Raw genomic sequence first — 22,912 nt, forward strand, 5'->3', positions numbered from 1 at the left:
TTATTTATTATTATTTTGGAGAATTTGTGAGTTTTGTTTGTGTGAAATAAAGTCATACTTCCCAATTACCTACAGATCCCAAATTTTGCATACACAATCCTGCCACTTAAATTGGCTGAATGCACTACTTTTTATACTGGAATATGCTGGGGCAGGGGGGTTAAATAATTGTGGGGGGTATTTTTTTAGCAGAAATTCTGAATATAATCAGCATATTTTAACTGTTATTGTTCTCAACAGATTTTTAACACTCAGTAATCCAATCAATAATTCAAAAATGACATCATGCCCCAAAGAGACAGAAGATCTTTCAAATGTACTATGATTCAAATTTATCATATATGGTAATGATTCAATTAAATGAATATTTGAAGTTGAAATCCTACAAATTTCAAACTGTTCTTTTACTTCCCTTCTGCACTGATGAAAAAAATTTATTACATATATTTAATTTCTTGAACTTCCCTATCAAAGTAATCAATGCAAAATGACTTTGCCCTGGTCAGTGATGGGCTTCACGACGTGAGTGTGTGTGTGTGTGTGTATAAACAGAGGGGAGGGAGTGGGAGAAGTACAGAGTTTAATAAGTGGCTCATTAGAAATAAGTTCTAGGTGCTTTCATGAAACATTCTCTCAGTTACTCCTGGACTGGACTTGATACCTCCAAAGTCAATATTTGGGCTACTGTAGATAATCAGGCCACCTCATTAGTTCCAAATGGTAACTGTTACAGTTTTGAGCCCGGCTCATTGCAAGAATATGATGGGAAGGATTTTCTTCCTCTAATCAGATTAGGGTGGCAGGAACTAATGAGCGCTCCTCATGGAAACCCAACAGGCTCACAGACAGCAGTCTAAAGTGCTTCCCTTCCCCACCATAGCCCCATGTAAAGGATCAAGGGGTAAAGAGCTTTGCCCTTCCCAGGGTTTCAAAATATGAGCTCAATGGGCTTAATATTCGAAAAAAGCTCTTCTCTCATTTCCTACAGCACAATTTCTCATGGCTTCCAACATCAGCAAGTCACTTAATGAATACAGTGCTGAAGGTTTCTTTCGCTCTTTCAAGTGAGCTCATACCAGCAAAGAAAAAGTCACTGGCCATGAACTCCAGGGATTGAGCGGGCAAATGGTCCTTATTTTTACTCTGTCTATTCAATGCTGTGCCAGCAAGTATAAAAGAATTAGTTTAATCCACCCAGTAGGACCTTCCCCTGACAGGGGAAAGTCCTACTGGGAGGATTACCCAATATGGAAGGAACTGCAAATGACAACCCAAGACAATTCATGTGAAGTATTTTGAATACTCAGAAGTGCTATTCAAATGCTTTTATTAATAGCAAAATATTATAAATTGTTTTTTAAAAGTTCTTTATATATGAACGCTTACAGGCTTGTAACTCTTAACACACTTCAATTGCCCTAACAGGAATACACTTCTTAAGACAACTTTTCATAGTACAATCACAAACTGTTTACAGTCATAGTGTGACAATGACCCCATGGAAACATGGATATACAAGAGTAATTTGTCATAATCCTATCCTAAATATATATTTCAGTTCCACATAAACTAGGGATTTGCCCAGCCACTGCCCGGGCCATGCAGAGGACATGTGCGCAGGCACCCAGCCCCCAAGATGGCCACTGGGCCACCAGGTAAAGGTCGAAACCCGGCCAAAGAGCACCCACATGGGGCGAGGGAGTGATTTAGAAGTCCGGCAGGGGGAGGGGGAACCTCCACAGTCCCCCACCACCACCTCCAGGAACTCCCCCGAGGGGAGTACAAGGTTAAATAAATAAATAAAAAATTTACACGCATTTTCGGTCCGCAACTTCTGGGTGGAGGGGGGTTCACTCCGGGTCCGGACAGAACCGGGGGGGGGGTTGGTTCGACCCCCGAACCATCGAACACCTGAACCAAAACCATGAACCCCCAAACCAGTTTGCACATCCCTACTCATGGGCAAAGACATGTGTTAGCCCTAGGCTGGCAATGCTACTACGAACAATCCAAGCACCTTCCACTTTTCAATAACAATTTCAATTTCAGTGCAATTATAATTTTACTTAAAGGGGCCTATATATGAGCTTTAAAAAGAAGTTTGCCCTGAACTTTAAAAGTTTAATGTAGTTCGCAAAACATAAACAAATGCTAAGCCTGTGGTCATAGATAGTAGTTCTCAAGTACAACAGATGCAGTGTTTCGCAATGATGTGTATAATTATGTTTTTGGACAGGATACAATACTTTCTTATTTACAGACAGATAAGCAAATATTAAGAACTCTACCCTTCTCCTTCCTTCCACTACCACAAAAAAGCCCTCCAACTATCCTGCTACTAACAAGTCAAAAACCACAACTATTATAAATACCTTCAAAGAGCTCTTGTACCATCCATCTCTTTCAGTATGTTACTAGCAAGGTGCATTCATGCTTCCGCTACAAAAAGAGGAGTGGAAAAAGAAATCTGAAGACCATTGCTCCAGTCATGCAATCTCTTCTGGGCATAGGAGGCATGGCACACGCACACACACAGAGAATATCTTTACTACAGATTTCAAACTGGTGTACACAGTCATTCCTTCTCCTCTTGCAAACTGTAATTCTGTGAAAGATAGCTGGGAATATGTTGGCCTGAGAATATTCAGCACCCTCACCAAACCACAGTTCCCAAGATGCTTTTCAGGAAGTCATTATGACTACACTAAACTGGTACAAAACAGATACCCGTTTGCCTCACAGAGAACAACATCCAGGCATCTCTCTGCAGTCTCTTGAACTTCCTCACCACTGCCAAGCCAATTCTTATTTATTTATCATCTTTCTATGTCACCTCACATCATGTGCATCCCTAGGCGGTGTACATAAGTTAGAATACAACAATAATAAAAACAGGATAAAATGATTTTAAAATTATTATATAAAACCAATTAAAATTAATTAAAAGCCCAAGAAAACAGGTGCATCTTAAGGGTCTTTTTTAAAACAGCCAGAAATGGAGAAACTCTGATTTTAACAGGGAGTGCATTTCAGAGCCCAGGGGCAGGCCTGGTCCCGAGTAACCACCAAATAAACCAGTGGTAGCCGTAACCTTAATAGACAGGAGGGTTCATGACAACGGAGGCACTCTCTTAAATACTCTGTACCCAAGCCATTAAGGGCATTATAGGTAATAACCAGCACTTTGTATTTCACTTGGAAACATATCGGTAGCCCATGCAGTTATTTTAAGATCGGTATTATATGGTCTTTTCGGGTAATCCTGGAGACCAGTCTGGCTGCCACATTCTGCACCATAATACTTACGATAATATCCCAATAACCGTTCCTTACTACAAGGTTATGGCCCTAAATATCATAACTACTAACGGATTTCAATTTTCATGTGGGGTAGAGATTTCTAGCATTTATATCCACAGTTTACAAAGGGAAACGCAGATTCAATAGCGGTTCAAAATACCAGAAGTCAAAAATATTTTCCATCTCATGATGTCTGATTACTCAAGACTGGCAGCACAGAAACAAAAAGGTTATCCAACAGGCACATATGGGGCAAATATTGCATAAATACAAATATGTATCCAAAGGCCCTTTTGTGCCTTTCCAGCCCTACCAGGGCAACAGGAAACAGTACCTTAGTGTGGCAGAGTGTTCAGCATTCAACAATGTTCCCGCTCAAGTGGCCTGAATAACCAATAAGAGGCCACCTTTTCTTTTCCAGTGTTCAGGTGTGCTTTTTTAAAAAGTTAAAAAAAGTTATAAACACCCTTCATACAAAGCAAGTATATATTTATTCTCTGCTTTTTTAGTCTGTGCTTTACATACTTAACTGTGCTGTTATTTAAAAATTCTCACTTGCTTAGATCTATAGCAGGGTGAAGTTCTCTTGTTGGTAACATATATTTCAGGCAACACATTTTAATGGGAATTCTGATGTAGGAATACCTTTGAGGGAATAGAGAAATATGGATGGATTCAAAGTACAAGGCTCACACATCCCCCTTTAGAAAGAGAAAATATCAAAACCTCCATAAGACTTTTTAGGAAAATTTAGTTCCTGCTTGAGCCTGCTAGCCTTCTCCCTCTATTCATGTCAGTCTCTCTCTACTTCTGGGCCCAAACTACCAGTTCATCAAATCCTTTCTTCTTCTAATCTGACAATAGCCAAACCAAGCCTCTCCTCTTTAGCCTTGCCTTGAACTAATAGGATTAGTGTTCATTTGTGTGGTCTTGATCAGATTGTGATTTATAGTTGCTGGCATGGCTCCCTTGTGTACTGCTTTCCAGCAAACTCTGAACACCATCTTGCTCTCCCTAGGTCATTCACCCCACAAAAGCACAGGGCATTCTCCTTAAGTGTGCATTCCATTAACAGATTTCCTATCTGAAAAAAGAATGAAAGAGAACAAGCTCTTTCGGAGTTCAGCTAACCTCCAATGCGCTCTCATCCTTCATTTGCCTATGGTGTCCATGCAAAGGCTAGTTTCTCTGCATATAAGACAAAGCCCTTCTGTATGTTCAAAGCACTTTATTATTTTTTCCATTTCTGTGTCACAAACATAGCTCCAAACATCACTGCATACAACATATGAAACAATAAAATTAAATTCCTATACTCAAACTAAACATACAAAATAACCAACAACACAATTGCTAAAGCAGCAATAAAATACAGCACAAATCCATTTTCACCAGTTTCTGGACAATAAAGAGATTCATTCAAAAGAGACTCCTAAATGCCCTTTGAATTAAAACAGGTTTCAAAGTTTTCCATGACAAGCTTTTCTGAAGAAGGAAGGAGTGTCTTACCTTGGATGCAGAGAAAGTCCTGCCCCTTATCCCAACTGCTCTAAGCAGACATAGAAAGGGATTTGGAGAAAGACTTTAGTGCACTAGGAGGCCCATATGGGCAGAGTGCGCCCCAAAATATTCTACATGCGGACCACTTTAGGGCCTTAAAGATTAGTTCCAGAACTTTCAATTGTGCTTGAGAACAAATTGGGAATCAGTACAGTGCTTTAAGCGCAAACACTCTATGTTCCCGTAAGCTCACCCCTGCTAATAAGAAAGCAACAACACTTTGGACCAATTGGAATGTTCACATGCTCTCCAAAGGCAGCACTCTTTCAAATATATTTATTTATTTAAAAAATTATATCTGGCCTTTTTTTCAAGGAACTTAAGGTGGCTTACAATAATGTTTGTTTTAATTAAAAATCATATATATGATTTAAAACTATATCGTGCAACAAAAGAGTCCTGCTGGACAACAAAACAGGGAGGAAAACAAAAGCAAACATCAAACAAACTCAGAGAAAGCCAACTTGAAGGTTTGCTAGCCACTGCAGTGCCCCCAAAGAGGAGAACAGACAAACCTCCCTGGGCAGGGAGTTTCATAGGGTGGTGGCAGCCACCAAGAAAGCTCTCTCTCACACGGCGATCCAATACACTACAGGGGAAGAAGATACATACAAGGGTTTCTCAAAGTACTTTCATAGGATGGGCCGATTCCTGCATGAGAAGACAGTCCTTCAAGCATCTCAGTACCAAGCAGTTTAGGGCTTTAAATGTTAAGACCAGCACCTTGAATTCTGCCCAGAAACAAAGTAGTAACCAGTGCAGCTGAAAAAGAACCAATGTAATACATTATGAGGGACTCATACAAGTTAAGAACTTAACCACTGAATTCTGGATCAGCTGAAGTTACCAAAAGATCTTCAAGGGCAGCCCCGCATAGTAATACAATGAGGGCAAAGAATAACCATGGCTAGATTATTTTACTAATCTTTACATCACGATGCCTCTCAATACCAGTTGCAGGGGAGCAACAGCAGGAGAGAGGGCATGCACATACCTCTTTCCTGTGGGCTCCCCAGAGGCATCTGGTGGGCCACTATGTGAAACAGGATGCTGGACTAGATGGGCCTTGTGCCTGTGCTGGATCCATCAGGTGGAGAGCTGAGATAATAATGCTTTACCCAAAGTCACCTGGTGAGTTCATGGAAGGGACAAGATTTAAAGCAGGAACGTCCTGGTTCAGATAGTCCCTCATTCTCTAAGCTACACCAACTCTCTTGTTATTGGCCAACACTTAATTTCCATCTGTCTCAAATGAATTTTAAAATTTCTCTTTCAGCGAAATTTTGCTGTTAAGGAAAAGGGAAGACGGGATTGTCAAACTTGGAGGAAAGCTGCTTGGGAACCCTATCTAGGACGAGACAGCTAGGTTCTTGTGGCCCCATGGTGACATCATGGCACGGTGGGAGTCCAGCTTGAAAAGAAGCCTCTCAAAAGGTCAACAACAATGATGGATAACTAGCGAGTGAGGCCATTAAACTGTGGGTGTTGCCCGCAGAGTGCAGAGGACTTGACAAGGCTGCAAAAGGAAAGTGTCAGAACTAGAAGCAGGGACAAAGAAAAAGGGAAGAAAAAGGCCTGCCTGGAGGCTGAAGAAGGAAATAATGCTTTAGAAAACTATTCGTTTTGCATCTTACCCAAAGAGGTCATGTTTTTCCCCTTTTACTGATCTTTTCTTTTAGCTCATTAAACTCTCCAATGGGGCTTTTTCCATTTGTAAAGGCAGCTGCCCCTCTTTCAGTTCCCTCACAGCATCCTGAACATTCACAAAGTGAAAAGCATTCCCTGCTGAGTATAAACCATGAAATGGGGTTGAAAATAAAGCTTTTGATTAAAACTGACAATTCCAAGCTTCTTATGCCATCCCCCCCAAGCTGAAAAAAATGACATCATCCATGACACCAGCAGTGCAGCAGGCAAGAAAGAGCTCAGTGTCAGGAAGCAGAAACCCATCCTCTGCTCCACCATTCAGACTAGTTTAATAAGCAAATTAATGCCTGTTATGGAAAAGTGTTCAGGTGCATCACCCCAAATGCCAAGTTTATATCTGCACAACTTGTGTATATGGACAATTTGTCATATTGTCAATTAAAACGTTAATCTTAACAGTATTTTAGAATACCAAAATGTCGATATGTGCATAATTGACTACAGAAAAGCCTTCGATTGCGTTAACCATGTCAGGTTGTGGTATGTCCTTAGGAACATGGGTGTCCCAGAACATCTCATTGTTCTTATGAGAAACCACAGGACAGGAAGCCACAGCCAGACAGAACATGGTGAAACATACTGGTTCCAGATCAGCAAAGGAGTAAGACAAGCCTGTATACTTTCTCCGTAGCTATTCAACTTATATGCTGAGCATAAACTGAGAGAAGCTGGACTGGAAGAAGATGAACGTGGTTTTAAAGCTGGAGGAAGAAACATAAATAACCTGTGCCACTCTGATGACACACCTCTGATAGTTGAGAATGCGGATGATCTGCAAGCTCTAGTAATGAAAGTCAGGATATCAGAAAGAAAGGATGTTTAGATGACGTGATGTATCTATACCTACAAAGATTAGAATCGTTCAGACAATGGTTTTTCTTGTGACACTCTATGGATGCGAAAGCTGGACTTTGAAGAAGCAAGAAAGAAAGAGTATTGACGTTTTTGAACTTTGGTGCTAGAGAAGTCTTTTGAGGATACCATGGACAGCCAGGAAAACAAACAAATGGATCACAGAACAAAGCAATCCAGATTTTTCACTCAAGGCACAAATGTCCAGGCTCAAACTATCATGTTTAGGACACATTATGTGAAAATCTAGCTCCCTTGAGAAGTCCATAATGCTGGGGAAAGTTGAAGGGAAGAAAAGAAGAGGACGACCAGCAGCAAGGTGGATGGACTTGATTACGACAGCAACAAATGCACCACTGAGAGACCTTAAAGGCCAAGTTGAAGACAGATCATCCTGGAGTCGACACCAACTTAACAACACTTAATCACAATGTGTTATATTTAACTGTTGTAGAAGGAACTTAAACTCTAAAAAGGAAAACCTTTCCTTAGCCATCACTCCAAAAGTGCTCCAGTATTTACTAGCCTGGCCAACTATCCATCTGCCTGGCTTTTAGTACAATTGCACTTTTTTTCTGGCCACTATTATGCATCCAGAATTTTAAATGAGGTTTATGGGCATTTCAAAAAGAGTTGCATGGGCTAGATTATAATATAAGATGTCCAAGAGCACACAAACAAAAAGCATAGATTTCTAAATTAGTAGCAGGACTGTGAAATGGCAACTAGTCTTTAAAGAAAGATTTGAACAATTATTACTCTCAACAATCATGAGTCAAATTTGATCACGAGTCAAAATTTGCCTTTGTTGACGAGCAGCTCCTGCTTCATAATTGACATCTTCCTTTTTGTATCTGGCAGAAAGAGTGGGGAATAAAGATAACAGCTTTCTGCCACTCTTTGCCCCTGCTCCATGGATTTCCTGATTTTATTCTCAAGTCCTTGCCTTTTTCTTCCAGAATTGGCACTCACCCCTTCACTAGCATGCAACACATGCACCAACCAGCTTCTTTTCATGCCTTCATCCTTCAAAGAAACTTTCATCCATAATCAACACAATGTTGCCAGCCAAATATTTAAAAACAAGAAAAATAAATTGTAAATAAAATGATAATGTAACCAGTGCTCTGATTTTATAGACACATAGGTCTTGTGACAGCTTCACAAATTTTCATCAGCAAGCTCTAATATTTTGCTATGATCAGAGCTGTATCCAGGAAAGCTTGCAATTGCCCCATTTTATCAGTGCTCCAGATGTTCTTTCCCTCAAATCATCAAATTCCAGTTTGATATTCCCTTCCATCTAAGGATTCATCATTGATTTATCACATTTATGCTAGTCACTATCTCTGCAAACATTTGTCATGAACAGAGCAGAAAAAAGGATATGCAACTGAAAATATGATCTGATGCTGACCAACCTTCACTAGCATTCTCAACGACATTCCAGTGTTTCTGCTCATCTATCTGCTGCTGCCTGGATTCATCAGTAAACCTCTCTCTACTGTCTCCTGTTATCCTATCCAGCCAGGAAGGGGAAGAATGAGAGAACTGATATCAGGAGCAAAGGAGATAAAGATTTTTGTGGAAGTGTCTGCACATATCTAGATGCCAGAAGTGTGGCAAAGCAAATATTCTGCAAAATTAAAAGTAAAATTAATATTGGTCTTCTGCATTCTCTGGTACTAAGGGAATATTTCTTAGTCTTTCCTTTTTTAAATTAATAAATGATGGAAAAGAGGTTTCTATTAGCAGGAGCATGATGGGAGCCTTGCACAATTTCCTCCTGCGCACACCCAGTTGCATCAGAGCCCCAAGAACCTGGCGCACTCCCCATACTCCAGAAGGGCTCTGCAAGAGTGGAAACACATCACTGACCCTCAGTTTCTATCAAAAACTGTTGAATTGCTGAAATGCAGAAGAAATGGTGAAAGAGACATGTGTAATGGAAATACGTATTTACAAAACAAAAGCAATTTCAAGGTCCAGTGTGAATGCAACACTCCAAACCATGGTCTGGAGATCAGAAACATAGGGCAAGTTCCCCCTCACACCTCTCTTCTTGTGTGGAAATTCCTCCCTCATTTCCATGATTTGCTGTAATCTCCATTTACCATTATGACTAACTATAATTCAAGATTGCGTTGTCACCAGGGTGCCATCCATATTTCCAAAGCCTTGTTTCATTGTTTTTCCTTGTTTTATTGATGTATTATGGCCCTATAATGAGTTGCTGGAAAGTAGCTGGTTTTTTCTGTTGTAGGGAGATTTGCCCCGTAGTTTATTTTATTTTATTTTATTTTATTTTATTTATTAAACATATTTTAATACCACCCAAAACTTATGTCTTACCGCCCCACTCCCCTAGTCCCAGTAATGCACCATGCAAGTGCATTACTAGGATTCTGAGATTCACCTCTCCCTCCCCCCAACCACCCACCCCCCACAAGCAGCAGCGGCAAGCAGCCATGGCAGACACACTATGAGAAAAACAAGGTTAACGGAGCACTCGCTCCACTAACCTCATTTAACAGGGTGGCTAAATAGGCGGGCTTGCCGCCGTGGAGCCACGGGGCTCATCCTCAAGACCGTTGGTTCTCACAAGTGAGCAAAACTAGGCGGGGTTCCCTTAGCCCGGTTCTGCTCACTTGTGAGAACAGCCTCCAAGGCTTGCAAAGTTCAAACCATGGTTTCATGTCCTGGTTAACTCTAACAAGAGTTAATCCCTGGTGTAAACATAAGTTAAATAATGGTTTTCAAAAACAAAGTTAGCCCAAAAAGGAAGAAGGGTATTTATGAGTGAGAGGGGAGGAGAGTGTGAGCCCATGGCATGTTCCCCATCTCCAAACCGTGCTTTGAAGACTGAGAACATTACATCTGAATCAGAACCAAGCCTTGTGTGTAAAACCAGGCTACCTCTCAAGACAAAGCTATAGGCTACATGACAATGACAATGTTTCATGACTAGCTCTACCTGGGTTAGCGCAGCCTTACCTGGGTAAAGCTGGTCATGAGAACTGCCAGGATCAGACTCAATTCCGACACTCCTCAGCCAGGTAATCCAGGTTTTATATCTGGGTAAAAGGGAGGGAGGGAGGTACACATGCCTCACTTTCCATTCATGTCGAAGTTCAGACTGCCTGCAGCCCAAGCTTCCACAGAGCTGGGCAGAAGGAGTGCCCAACAGAGTGGAAATCCCCCAATGCACTACGCTCCTCATGAGGTGCATTGTGGGACACCGGGGGACTTTCTCCTCCAGATCCCAGCCCCACCAATCACCACCACACCACTCATGCAGGCAAGCAATCGACAGAGTGAAGAAGAGCCGCTGGTCATCTGGGAGGAGTAGGTAGGGGCCTGCCTCCCACCCACCTACCCCCAAGCCTACCAATTTGGTAATGTGAATTATTTTAATGTGCGTAACAAAACCCTGACAGTTGCCTCTTTTAGGGAAAAGCAGGTTTAAGAGCACATGAGGAACACAAAAGGGTGGCTTAATATTTCCTCAGATCACCATCCAACTTACATAAGAACTTATGTTCAGTTCTTATCTAATTTGGATGGTGATCTAAGGAAATATTAAGTCACCACTTTGTGATCCTCATGTGCTCTAAGAACAGCCCTGCTGGATCAGGCCCATGGCCCATCTAGTCCAGCATCCTGTTTCACACAGTGGCCCACCAGATGCTGCTGGAAACCTACAGGCAGGAGTTGAGGGCATGTCCTGTCTCCTGCTGTTATTCCCCTGCAACTGGTATTCAGAGACATCCTGCCTTTAAGGCTGGAGGTGGCCTATAGCCCTCCGACTAGTAGCCGTTGATAGACCTCTCCTCCATGAAGTTATCCAAACCCCTCTTAAAGCCATCCAGGTTGTTGGCTGTCATCACATATTGTTGCAGAGAATTCCACAAGTTGATTATGTGTTGTGTGAAAAAGTACTTCTGTTTGTTAGTCCTAAATTTCCTGGCAATCAATTTCATGGGGTGACCCCTGGTTCTGGTGTTTTGTGAGAGGGAGAAAAATTTCTCTCTATCCACTTTCTCTACACCATGCATGATTTTACAGGCCTCTATCATGACTTCCCAGAGTCATCTTTTTTCTAAACTAAATAGCCCCAGGTGTTGTAGTCTTGCCTCATAAGGAAGGTGCTCTAGGCCCCTGATCATCTTGGTTGCCCCCTTCTGCACCTTTTCCAGTTATACAATGTCCTTTTTAGATGTGGTGACCAGAACTGTACGCAGTACTCCGAGTGTGGCCACACCATAGTTTGTATAAGGGCAGTATAATATTAGCAGTTTTATTTTCAATCCCCTTCCTAATGATCCCTAGCATGGAATTGGCCTTTTTCACAGCTGCCACACATTGAGTCAACACTTTCAACAAGCTGTCCACTACGACCCCAAGATCCCTCTCCTGGTCACTCACCAACAGCTCAGATCCCATCAGCGTATACTTGAAGTTGGGGGTTTTCTTCCCAATGTGCGTCACTTTACACTTGCCAACACTGAAGTGCATTTGCCATTTTGTCACCCATTCACCCAGTTTGGAGAGATCCTTTTGGGCTCTACCCTAAAGAGTTTGGTATCATCTGCAAATTTGGCCACCTCACTGCTTACCCCAACTTCTAGATCATTTATGAATAAATTAAAAAGCACTGGTCCCAGTACAGATCCCTGGAGGACACCACTTCTTACTTGTCTCCATTGTGAAAGCTCTCCGTTTATACTTACCCTCTGTTTCCTGTTCTTCAACCAGTTCTTCAATCCACACATGTACTTGTCCCCTTATCCCATGACTGCTAAGTTTCCGCAAGAGTCTTTGATGAGGAACTTTGTCGAAAGCTTTTTGGAAGTCCAGGTAGACTATGTCAACTGGATCACACACTTGTTGACACTCTCAAAGAACTCTAAAAGGTTTGTGAGGCAAGATTTACCTTTGAAAACTTACATTTTCCCTATCAGGGTTCCAAGTGTACTCTGACACATCTCCTTACAAGAAACAGCCATCTGAGTTTTGTCACACACGTGTTTGCAATATGTTGTTCCAAACATCAGCTTTAATAAAACCTTCAAGTATTTTAGCTTTAAGGTTGGCTCAAGAAAAAAACCAAAAAAGTAGCATTTTCTCTGTTTTGCTTTCCCACGAAGAGAAAACACAAAAGAAATTATCTCTGCATGAACCTAGTTCCTGTTGAATAAGGAATTATTTCAGTCAACCAAACTGGTGCTCTGGATCACAGACAAACAACTGACTAGCTTTCATTCAGAGCTTACTCATGATTCTTTAGCTTCCTGCTTCAAACTACTGTGTTACCTTGGAAATTCTACTATAATATTGTCATCCTGTCCAGCTATACTTCACCAAACAGTCCCCCCCTCACAAACACTGAATTCTAAATGCAGTGTCAAATTTTCACACTAGACATATAAATTCCACATTGTGTACAATGGCATGAACACAGTCCAAAGAAGTGAAAGCATACACCAGTGACAGGAAGCCTATGCCATTGCAATGAGTGGATAGTAACACATGCCCACAACTACCTTCCTATTCTATTCCCACCTCTATCAATTAAAATACACCACAAAAAAATCCTCACTATGTTCATGAGGGTGAGGACATAATTCTGGACATGCTCCTTCCCATGGAACCGCACAACCGAGTCATCCACTGCCAGCAGAACCTCTATGTTGTAGTCATCTTTCTTGGCATGGCGCCTCTTTCGATCGGCTTCACCAAGTCTATCTTCAATCAAGTCCAGAGTGTTTGGGAGGTGGCCAGGGCTAAAACCTGGAACTAGAAAGGTAAGAAAAATGGGAGGAAAGGATCATCACAGGTATAGCAAGGAACTTTCAATAGTTATCCTGGTCTCTCTCTCAAAATTTACTGTTTTGCAGAAAAAACAACTCAAACCAAACATATAATTTATTTTCAAATTGCAGTATATACATTATATTATTATTATGATTACTGTGAATTAGTTTTTATCACAGCAGTTGTGTTGTTCACTGAAGTAGTCCGTATATGCTAAAGGACTTGTTTCTACTATGCTCTGCTTGCATATTTGTGACTAAATAAAATATTACTAGGCATTGCACACTCCACTGCTTCCTCATCCAAAGGGAACTAAATTTTGTGTTACTATTCTCTGAATTTGTGTCTCCGAGGGAAGGCCTTAGAGTCAACTGGCTGTTGACTCTGAAGTCTGATAGTTGTAGAATTCTGGATAATTATTGTTTGGCACAAATTTCTGTATCCCTGGTATATGCAGACCTTGGTGATTGGCAGAGAATGAGACAACCTCCATAAATAGAATGAACATATGCCAGAAGGAACAGAGTTTTTCCCCTTTTTTCTCCATGGAAGACAGAGACTTCTCCGAAGGCTATGATGTGGAAAACTACACCTGCTGAATCTCATCCCACTCTTGTTTTTTTTATACAGGCAGAAACCCTGCCTTTTGCAAAATACATGTCCAAAAAACTAAGGACATGCCTGTCCATGTCTCATGACAGGTAAACGCACCTGATGTTTGAATTCCTGGGTCTCCTGAAGATTCTAGAAGAGTTAAGAAAATATATATTTTTTTAAAAAAATTCAAGAAATAAACATGCATACTCATTGGGGAAAGTTATCTATGCCCATTAACTCAATTTTATCCTTATTGGGAAAAATCAGTGTAATGAGCATAGATCATTATTTGCAAGTAGGACTCCAACTATGCTTCACAGCAGGTGGATAGGAAGGGTAGACAAATGGACAATACTTCAAAGACCACAGCAGCACCTGGGCAGGAGTCACTTTTTTGTCATAATGTGTATCCAAGCAGAGGCATTAATGTAACAGCCACTGCCAGCCATTCTCTCCCCACATCTGCTCTTTCACAACCCCTACGTAAGCAGAAGTGGGAGAGAATGATAATGAATGGAGTGTGCAATAATCTAAACCATGTCATCACATGTAGACTTGTAGACATAGTCCTACCTTCATTATGATGGTCCTTAAAAGCTTTCATTCTCTCTTGTTTGATAGCTGACCTGCGGTAGACCACATGTGCTCTCCCATCCTTTTCCTTCTCCCACTGTCCTCGCTCCAGAGGTTCAATAAAAAATTCACCACTATCTATTCGAATTAGACCTGCCTGGAAAAAGCACGGAAGAAAATGATAACATGGGCAAGGATGGTAATATTGATCTAGTACAGGCATCTACAGAGGCACTTGACAGTTGGCCAGTGGTGAGTGTTCCCAACCTTCTGGCAAGCAAGACACCCAGCACCACACAGATCTCTTCTCCAGAGGTCTTATTTCCACTTCCCTTTTTCAGAAGGTAAGACACAGCAGGAATCTCTTCTGAGCAGTAGGGCTGCTGCTGTTTCTTACAATCACCATCTCCCAGTGCAAATGACAGAAGACCCATTTTCTCTCCTAAGGTCTCTGCCTGTGTGCAGGAAAAGGATCTGAGGGAGGATTGGTGGCAACCACAAATAATGGCTGGCTAGTGAACTAAGCCTAAATGTGTGGGTCCCTGATCTAGTATCACTAATATTGATCTGGTAGTCACTAACACTGCCTGCTCACCATTCACTTTTACTTCATCTGTTAGCTAGAATGCTCCTTTGTAACACAAGTCAATGGTATTCTTTGAAGCTCTGCAACAATCCAGACTATTTTTTTAAGACATATTTTTGTCCCTATTAAATCAACAAACTCTTGGGAATTTGAAACTAAGACCTGCCACGTTACCATATTTGATGACCATTGTCTATCATACTTGTGTGCTCATAGCATCATAGACTTGCCCATACATGGCAGTCGGTCAAAAATGGTATGATTTCCAACAGTATTGAGTGAATGTGGCTACAAAGCTGTTCTGGCTGTTTTCTGTAACTGCGCAAGCAAAAGGTTTGAAGAGCTGCCCTGATATCACATTGCTCTTGTATTGAATCCACTGACATAAATTTTTTATGTAACAAGCAGGCAATACAGCAATGATCATTAAAATACAATGTGATGACTCACACAGTGGATGGATTCGGACATAACATGAAACCATGGTTTGTTTAACTAAAGTTTTGCACTGTGTCTGACCCAAGCCTTCCTACAAAACATGATTTACTTGGAACCAACAAACCAAGATCTAAAATTTTATTTTATTTATTTAAACATATTTATATACTGCCCCAAACCCACATCTCTGGGCAGTTTATAGTAAAACAGCACAAATTAAAACAAAAATAAAACATTAAAACAATTTATAAATTTAAAACAATGTTAGAATCTATGAGTCTAATTAAAAGCCTGGGTGAACAAGTGTGTCTTAACCACCTTTTAAAAAGGTATCAGCAGGGGCGTATCTAGGGTGGGGCAGGCAGGGCACATGCCCCGGGTGTCACTTGAAGGGGGGCGCCATTTTTAAAAATAAAAAAATGGCTGCCAAAAACAAAATGGCCACCACATATGCTCAAGTGGCCTCTGTAAGGCTCTAAGCCATGCCAGGCCTCACAGAGGCCATTTGAGCATGAGCGGTGGCCATTTTGTTTTCAGCTGCCATTTTGCTTTAAAAATATTTTTAAAAATGGCCACCGCACATGCTCAAATGGTCCATGTGTGAGGCCCTAGAGGCCAGTGTGGGGAGGGGGAACCTTTGCAGACCCCCTGCCCAACGGCCTTTAGGAAGGCCCCCGCCCGAAGGGACTACAGATAATTTTTTTTAAAAAAAAATGTAATATAATCTAAGTCACTGTACACATATTCAGATATGTGACTTGTATGTGACCTTCAGACTTGTATTTTTCAGCTGATATAATGGTAAAGTTATCTGAAATATGGGTGTCAGATGTTTGGACAGGGGGCGCAATTTCGGTGCTTGCCCTAGGAGCTATTTTTCCTAGATACGCCTCTGGGTATCAGAGATGGGGAGGCTCTTATTTCAACAGGGAGCTCAGCACATTCCAAAGCCTTGGGGCAGCAATGGAGAAGGCCTGTCCCTAAGTAGCCACCAAATGAGCTGGTAGCAGCTGCAGACAGAGCTCCCCAGATGATCTCAATAGGCAGGGGGCTCATAAAAAAGAAAGCATTCTCTTAAATACCCAGGAAATTCTCCACACAGCAGGCTTTACCATGAGTTTTCTGTGCTGCTTTACTGCAAACTCAATGCTATCCAAAAAGCCCGATGAAAAAAGTTGATTTTTTAAATCCCGGATATAAGTCAGGTTGCACACTAACGAGCAGTGAAAAACCCAAATCGTGTGTGAAGTCCTTCCTGATAGCCCACAGGGACTTTGGGGTAAATCTACCCAATATGTGAACATGCCCACTCCATTCCGGAGGAGACGCGGGCTAAGAAACAGCAATGGAAAACTTCCTGGACCTAAGCTGTAGGGATGTGCCTGGTCCGGAGCAGTCCGGACCGGCACCGAAGGAGGGCCTTTCTTTTAGGGCGGGGAGGACTTACTTACCCCTCCCGCCTCTTTGCCCCCTCCAGCGCCTGTATTTCACTGTGTAATTGGGGCACTGGAAACCAGCCGCCCCCGCCGCCCCCCCGCGAGCGGATTAGGGCCAAAAGTAAGCTACTGCCACCGTCGCCCGCCCTCCCTCCAGGTAGACCGGGCCTCCAGAGGCCCGGTCTACCTGGCCTCGTCCCCTGCTGGCGGGTAGACCGGGCCGCCGGCAGAAGTTCCCAGGTGTCCTATGCGGTGTGCGCACGCCCAAGGCCCCAGTTGGGGCTGAGACTTTGCCGAGAGAGGAGCTCTGTTCGTGAGCTCCTCTCTTTTTTGGAACACCATGCGGTGAGGACTTGGGCGGGCGGCTGGGAGGGAGGGAGGGAGGGAGGGAGACGGTGGCAGTAGCTTACTTTTGGCCCTAATCCGCTCGCGGGGGGGCGGCGGGGCGGCTGGTTTCCAGCGCCCCAATTACACAGTGAAATAAGGGCGCTGGAGGGGGCAAAGAGGCGGGAGGGGTAAGTAAGCCCTCCCGCCCTTAAAGGAAGACCCCCCACCCAGACCTGGACCGGTCAGGTCCAAACCGGTCTGGACAGTTCGGAGGCCTTTCGAATGGCCTCCAGACCGGTTCGGACACACCCCTACTAAGCTGTTTAGGGCTTTAGAGGGGTTATAACCAGCCCTTTGTATTTTGTCTGGAAATATATTTGTAGCCAGTGCTCATTCTTTTAGTATAGATGTAATGTAGTCTCTTCAAGATGACCCAGAGACCAATCTGGCTGCCAGATTTTTCACCAGTTGCAGTAAAACCATGGTTTGTGTTTACTGTGGTTTGTCATTATATCTAAATTCTAAGACCAGCGACAAGTCAAAGTTCAGGCTATTGATCTGCCTCAAGAGGCTGCTTCACTCTGGAGACAGGTGAGAGGTTACAAAAGTCCTGAGTAGATAGGTGAAAAAAGCAAACAGCACGAAACCATGGTTTGCCTGTTGTACACCTGGAAACTCAACCATGGTACAGATAAACTACAGTTACCACAGACCATGGCTTTATAATAAGTCTGCTACATCACAAATCTACAATATTCCATGTGAAGCAAACAGGCCATTTGTCTTATACCACCACCACTAAGCTGCAACCCCATTTTAACTACACAAGGCACATAGAGTTCTGCTGACCAGTCACGGTGGCCAAAGAGGCTTTAGTCCTATTCCTTCCACACCTCATCTGCACTCCTGCTCTGCATGATAAACAACTGCTCTGCATTCTGTTATATTACACTACAGCTGAAGAGGCTGCTCTGTGCTGCTGATTTGCTAGTGTCCAAAATCTATTTTATTATTATTATTATTATTATTATTATATAATTTTGCAGAAAATGTCTTTTCTGCAAGAAAAAACAAGTCAAGAACCAAGACGAAAAATGGAAAAATAAGCCACTGCATGGTCAATATTTGCACAATATAACTGGAAAATCAAACATCACCAAGACCTGGCAATGGCTTAAGAATGGCAACTTGAAGAAAGAAACAGAGGGTTTAATACTGGCTGCACAAGAACAGGCACTAAGAACAAATGCAATAAGAGCCAAAGTTGAAAAATCCACAACAAACAGCAAGTGCCGCCTTTGTAAAGAAGCAGATGAAACAGTGGACCACCTCATCAGCTGTTGCAAAAAGATCGCACAGACTGACTACAAACAAAGGCATGACAAGGTAGCAGGGATGATACACTAGAACATCTGCAAAAAATACAAGCTACCTGCTTGTACATTTAGGGATTAATATGCTGCAAATAAAAACAAAAACAACGCAATATTCTCTCCCCCCACCGCTCTCTCACACACAGACACATCGCTTTCCAAGATAAAACCAGGACCACAGCAGCAATTAGACAATTCATAGTAACCAAATGCTATGCTAGCATAAAACAGCTAAGTATTATTACACAGGGATTGCTTTATTGCTTTTCTTCAAGGTTCCTTCCCTCTTTTCACAATGGGCAACTAGTTAATTATGATGAAGCACCTCTGAAATAAATGAGACAAGCTAGTCATGGCTAACTTGAATCCCATTAATTTCAATGGGATAGTCATGACCTTTTAGTCTGGTTGTTGCCCGGTACTTTTATAAGAACATATATCGTTCATCTCCTTTGCAATATTTCATTAATTATCCCTATGTTACTTAGGACATCTTAGGACATTAATTCCTTACTTAGGACATCTATTCCTTATCTCTCCTCCTTTGAAATTCTAATCCTATGTAGTTTCTTGAAGAAGATGAACCCACCACTCTATAGTCATTCTGCTAAGAATGCAGAGCAGTATTTCTAAGGATATGTTATCAGCCCCTTCAGGGTCTACATCAACAGATCCTCTAGGGTTTGGGGCAGAATTCAAAAGCCGTATTTAAAATTGCTTACACACACACACACACACACACACACACACACACACACACCCCTGGCCCCTGTGCAAATATATCAATCAAATTCAGAGACGCTTGCACCTGCTTCAGATTTGTTTTGTTTTTAAGTCAGGGGATTCTATCTGGGATCTGCCGTATCACAGGTGGTTTGGCCCTCAAAAGACATGTTTAAGCGATAAAGTAGTTTAAATAGTTCCCACTGACATTTTTAAATTTATGTGGCAATATTAGGATACTGTGTTTTGTATTATTTTATTGGCCACCTTGGATGCCTTATTTGAGTGAAAAGCAATTCATCCTTCCAAAAACAAAAACAAAAAACAAACAGGACAGTGCACTTAGGGTCTTTAACTTGGGTCCAAGACATTTTCTGAGGGTATATGATGAAGCTACTGAGTTGAAGCTAAGCAGGTCTAGGGTTATTCAGTGTCTGGATGGGTTTAGGAACTCATGTACACAGCTTGAAGTTCAGTGATGGATGGTGGGATAGAAATGTAAAAAATAAATAGTAAAATAAACTCATTCTACTTCGTACAGCACAAGCCAATAAAAGAGGCAGAATACCTGAGAGATCTTCAGGCCTATTTCATGTCAGCTGCACAGCACGTAATAACAGAAACTTCTTCAGAAGACAAGCAGCAGCAGCACATTCAGAAATACAAGCAATTCCATTGTCTTATATATTTATCCTTTTTTTTTTTTTGAACAGGGCAAAGCTGTAACCGTGCTTGCAAAATATCCCAAAATGAACCCAAACAGGAGCCTAATCCCATTATCTTCACTTCTCCCAATGGAGCTGGCACCAGACGTTTCACTCCAGTGCATTTCTCCTCCAGAATCTTGTCTGCTGAGCAGGTCCAGAGTTTGGAGCCACATCCAAGCCAAGAGAGGTTTGCTTGGCAGAAATTCCTGGCAGTCCCCAGTACAGAAGGGCAGGAGGCAAAGCTTCAGCAGTCACTGCCAACATTTGCAGTTGCTTGCCAGCTGTTTGGCAAAACTTGGGCTGAAACATTTTAGCTGAAGTGGTGATAGTGGCTGTGAAGATGTACTAGATTTCAAACATCCCAGATGATACAGATTTTGCCAGTACTGAGTATTAAAACAAGAAACACTGAAGTACCTTGCATACATAAACATGATCAAAACCTATCTACATGTTCATAAAGCATGTGGACCAGAGAACATAACACTGCAGAGATAGTTGGGGGGGGGTTGTACTCTTGAATAGTTGTGCACTTGAATAGTTATATGGGTGCAGGAGCATCTGTATAGTTAAAGGTGAGGAGTAAAAACAATGTTCTGTCATGCTAAACTCTGAATATTGTCATGAGATCCACATTTTTTGTCTGTCTTTAAACATTCAGCACAGTAACTAGGCGACAAGTAACCACCACCTGAACAAATCTGATCCGAATCTGTTCAGAAATAATAGGGATACAGGAGATGAAGAACTGCCCCCAAAGAAGCTGGAAAAGGTGAAAAAGAATCTAGAGATGCACAGTTCTAACAAGCAAGCCCATTAAATTTTTGTTTGTCAGAAACTGAAAAGACTGAACAGCACTGCAAGCCTGTTGTATTAACTTCTATAATAAGGTTAATGATAGTGTTTCCACTAGTCAATCTCTCTCTCTCTCTCTCTCTCTCTCTCTCTCTCTCTCTCTCTCTCTCTCTCTCTCTCTCTCTCTCTCATCTGACACCCTAGTTGTAAATTTGTGATAACAGATGGAGTACATTGCAGGGCCACTGAAATATTTTCTGCATTACTGATTCCCAGAATCTGGTATTGACATGTATGCTATCTCTGAACATAGAGGTTATAGTTAGCTATGTGTTTCAGGACCTATGTTCCATGAATTTTTGGAAAGAATTAGTCCATTCTATAATGGATCAGTGAAGCTACCTCACTTTAGTTATTTCATTTTGACGATATCTCGCAAAAATTAGGACACACTTCTGTACATGTTTAACATGTGAAGTTGTTTGAATATCCTATAATGCTGAGTAAATTGTAAGTATTACAGAGATAAAAATATAAAACCTTCTCCACAACTCCAGATAGTGTGTACATGCAAATCAGTGATTTTTCTTTTAAAGAAAAAAAGGAAATTAGAACTATTACTCCTTGTTTTTAAGGTGAAAGTTAGAAGTATAAATCTGTGCAAATGTGTAGTGCTTTCTCAAAATGAAACCTACTACAGTAAATATTATTTTATTTTATTTATTTAACTTTCTTATATACCACCCAAAACATATGTTTCTGGGAGGTTTACAATATCCAGGCAGAAATTGTACAGGTGCAACAGCATCACCCTCCCTCTATTCAGGCTGATGGCAATGAAAGGGCTTTCTTGGTCCTCAGCCTGCATGGAAGAGGTTTGCCAGACTGCAGCTCTTCCTGGCTTCATGCCCTACATTTAATTCTATTTCATTGCTTGCCAGTGCAGAACAAGAAGATGGGGAATGTCCTCTGGTTGTCTCAGCACATGCCGACACATTCTCTCCTCCAAACTAGCAAAAATTCAGGGCACTTTTTGTGGTGGACTTGAAAATGTTTGTGAACCATGATTTTCATCTCCTTATTTGACTTAGCTAGCCGTCTGTTACTTCTTCTGTTGCTTAGTGCTCCATTTTATCATCTCCCTACCCAACTTTCATATGCCACTTCATTCTGATTTGTTCTTGAGTCCAATCAAAATATATCTCATTATTATATCCACTGTCAATGAGATCCACAGAACAATTTACAAAGTAAATAATAATGGCCATCGAATCTCTTCTGTTTACAGACATGGTGTTGACTTTTCAGATATTAAAAAAAAGTTCCTCTTGAATGGTTGGGAGGTTTGATCAAGCTCTTTGGTCATTCCTTCAGCTGCTAATATCACTTTTGGCTGTCAACCTAAAAAAACCTTCCAGGGCTGAAAGTGCCTCTGGTGTAGGTTATCTCAGAACTGCAGCTGGATGCTGTGAGAATGTAGGTCTACTGAATGGTATTGCTGGCATATTCTCTAGCAGCTCACTTGTGGGATGCTGTGGATATTCTCTATATCCACACCAGTACAGTACAGTACAGTACACCAGGCAGAAATCCATTGAGAGCCTCTCTAGCAAGTGACTGGGGAAGTGGCACCTGTTGAATTTCTGCCTGGGCAAAACCCTCTCCAGCTCAAAGTGAAACTGAAAGAGTATGAGTGATGGGAGCCTAATTTGTAAAACCAGCATAATATAAGAGACAGTACAAAGTCTTTACTGCTTACATGGCAAAGAGATTAAGGTGTCAACCTTAACTTGCCATTTTCATGCTTTTTAGAGCATGTGTGAACATTATAAACACCTTAACTCCCATCTTAAACTAAAGGGGTTTTAAAAATATAACAGCCTCCTACTTGTGGGCTTCCCAGAGGCTTCCCACAGTGGTGGGCCACTGTGGGAAACAGGATGCTGGATTAGACAGGTCTTGGGCCTAATCCAGCAGGGCTTTTCTTATGTTCTTAACCTACCTATGGAAAACTAGCATCTCAAAGAGAACCTTATACAGAGTCACTCCTATCTAGTCCAGTAGTATCTACTCTGGCTGGAAGCAACCCTCCAAGATGTCAGGCATTTTCCCAGCACCTGCTAC

At 41.8% G+C, this 22,912-nt stretch overlaps 1 protein-coding gene across 6 annotated transcripts in view; it reads right to left on the reverse strand.

The window, feature by feature from the left end:
* ADAMTS14 (ADAM metallopeptidase with thrombospondin type 1 motif 14) overlaps positions 1–22,912 on the reverse strand; it is a 131,334-nt gene that overhangs the window by 84,019 nt on the left and 24,403 nt on the right. For 5 of the 6 annotated variants that reach the window (XM_053310922.1, XM_053310920.1, XM_053310919.1 and 2 more), the window contains exons 3-5: positions 14,404–14,560; positions 13,945–13,977; positions 13,019–13,215 (exon numbers count right to left, since the gene is read on the reverse strand). In XM_053310922.1, coding sequence (XP_053166897.1) covers positions 13,019–13,215; positions 13,945–13,977; positions 14,404–14,560 — 387 coding nt within the window. The remainder of the gene's footprint in view (positions 1–13,018; positions 13,216–13,944; positions 13,978–14,403; positions 14,561–22,912) is intronic. The other variant, XM_053310921.1, reaches the window with a different exon arrangement.

The sequence above is a fragment of the Hemicordylus capensis genome, chromosome 3, assembly GCF_027244095.1.
Source record: "Hemicordylus capensis ecotype Gifberg chromosome 3, rHemCap1.1.pri, whole genome shotgun sequence".
NCBI classification, from domain to species: Eukaryota; Metazoa; Chordata; class Lepidosauria; order Squamata; family Cordylidae; genus Hemicordylus; species Hemicordylus capensis.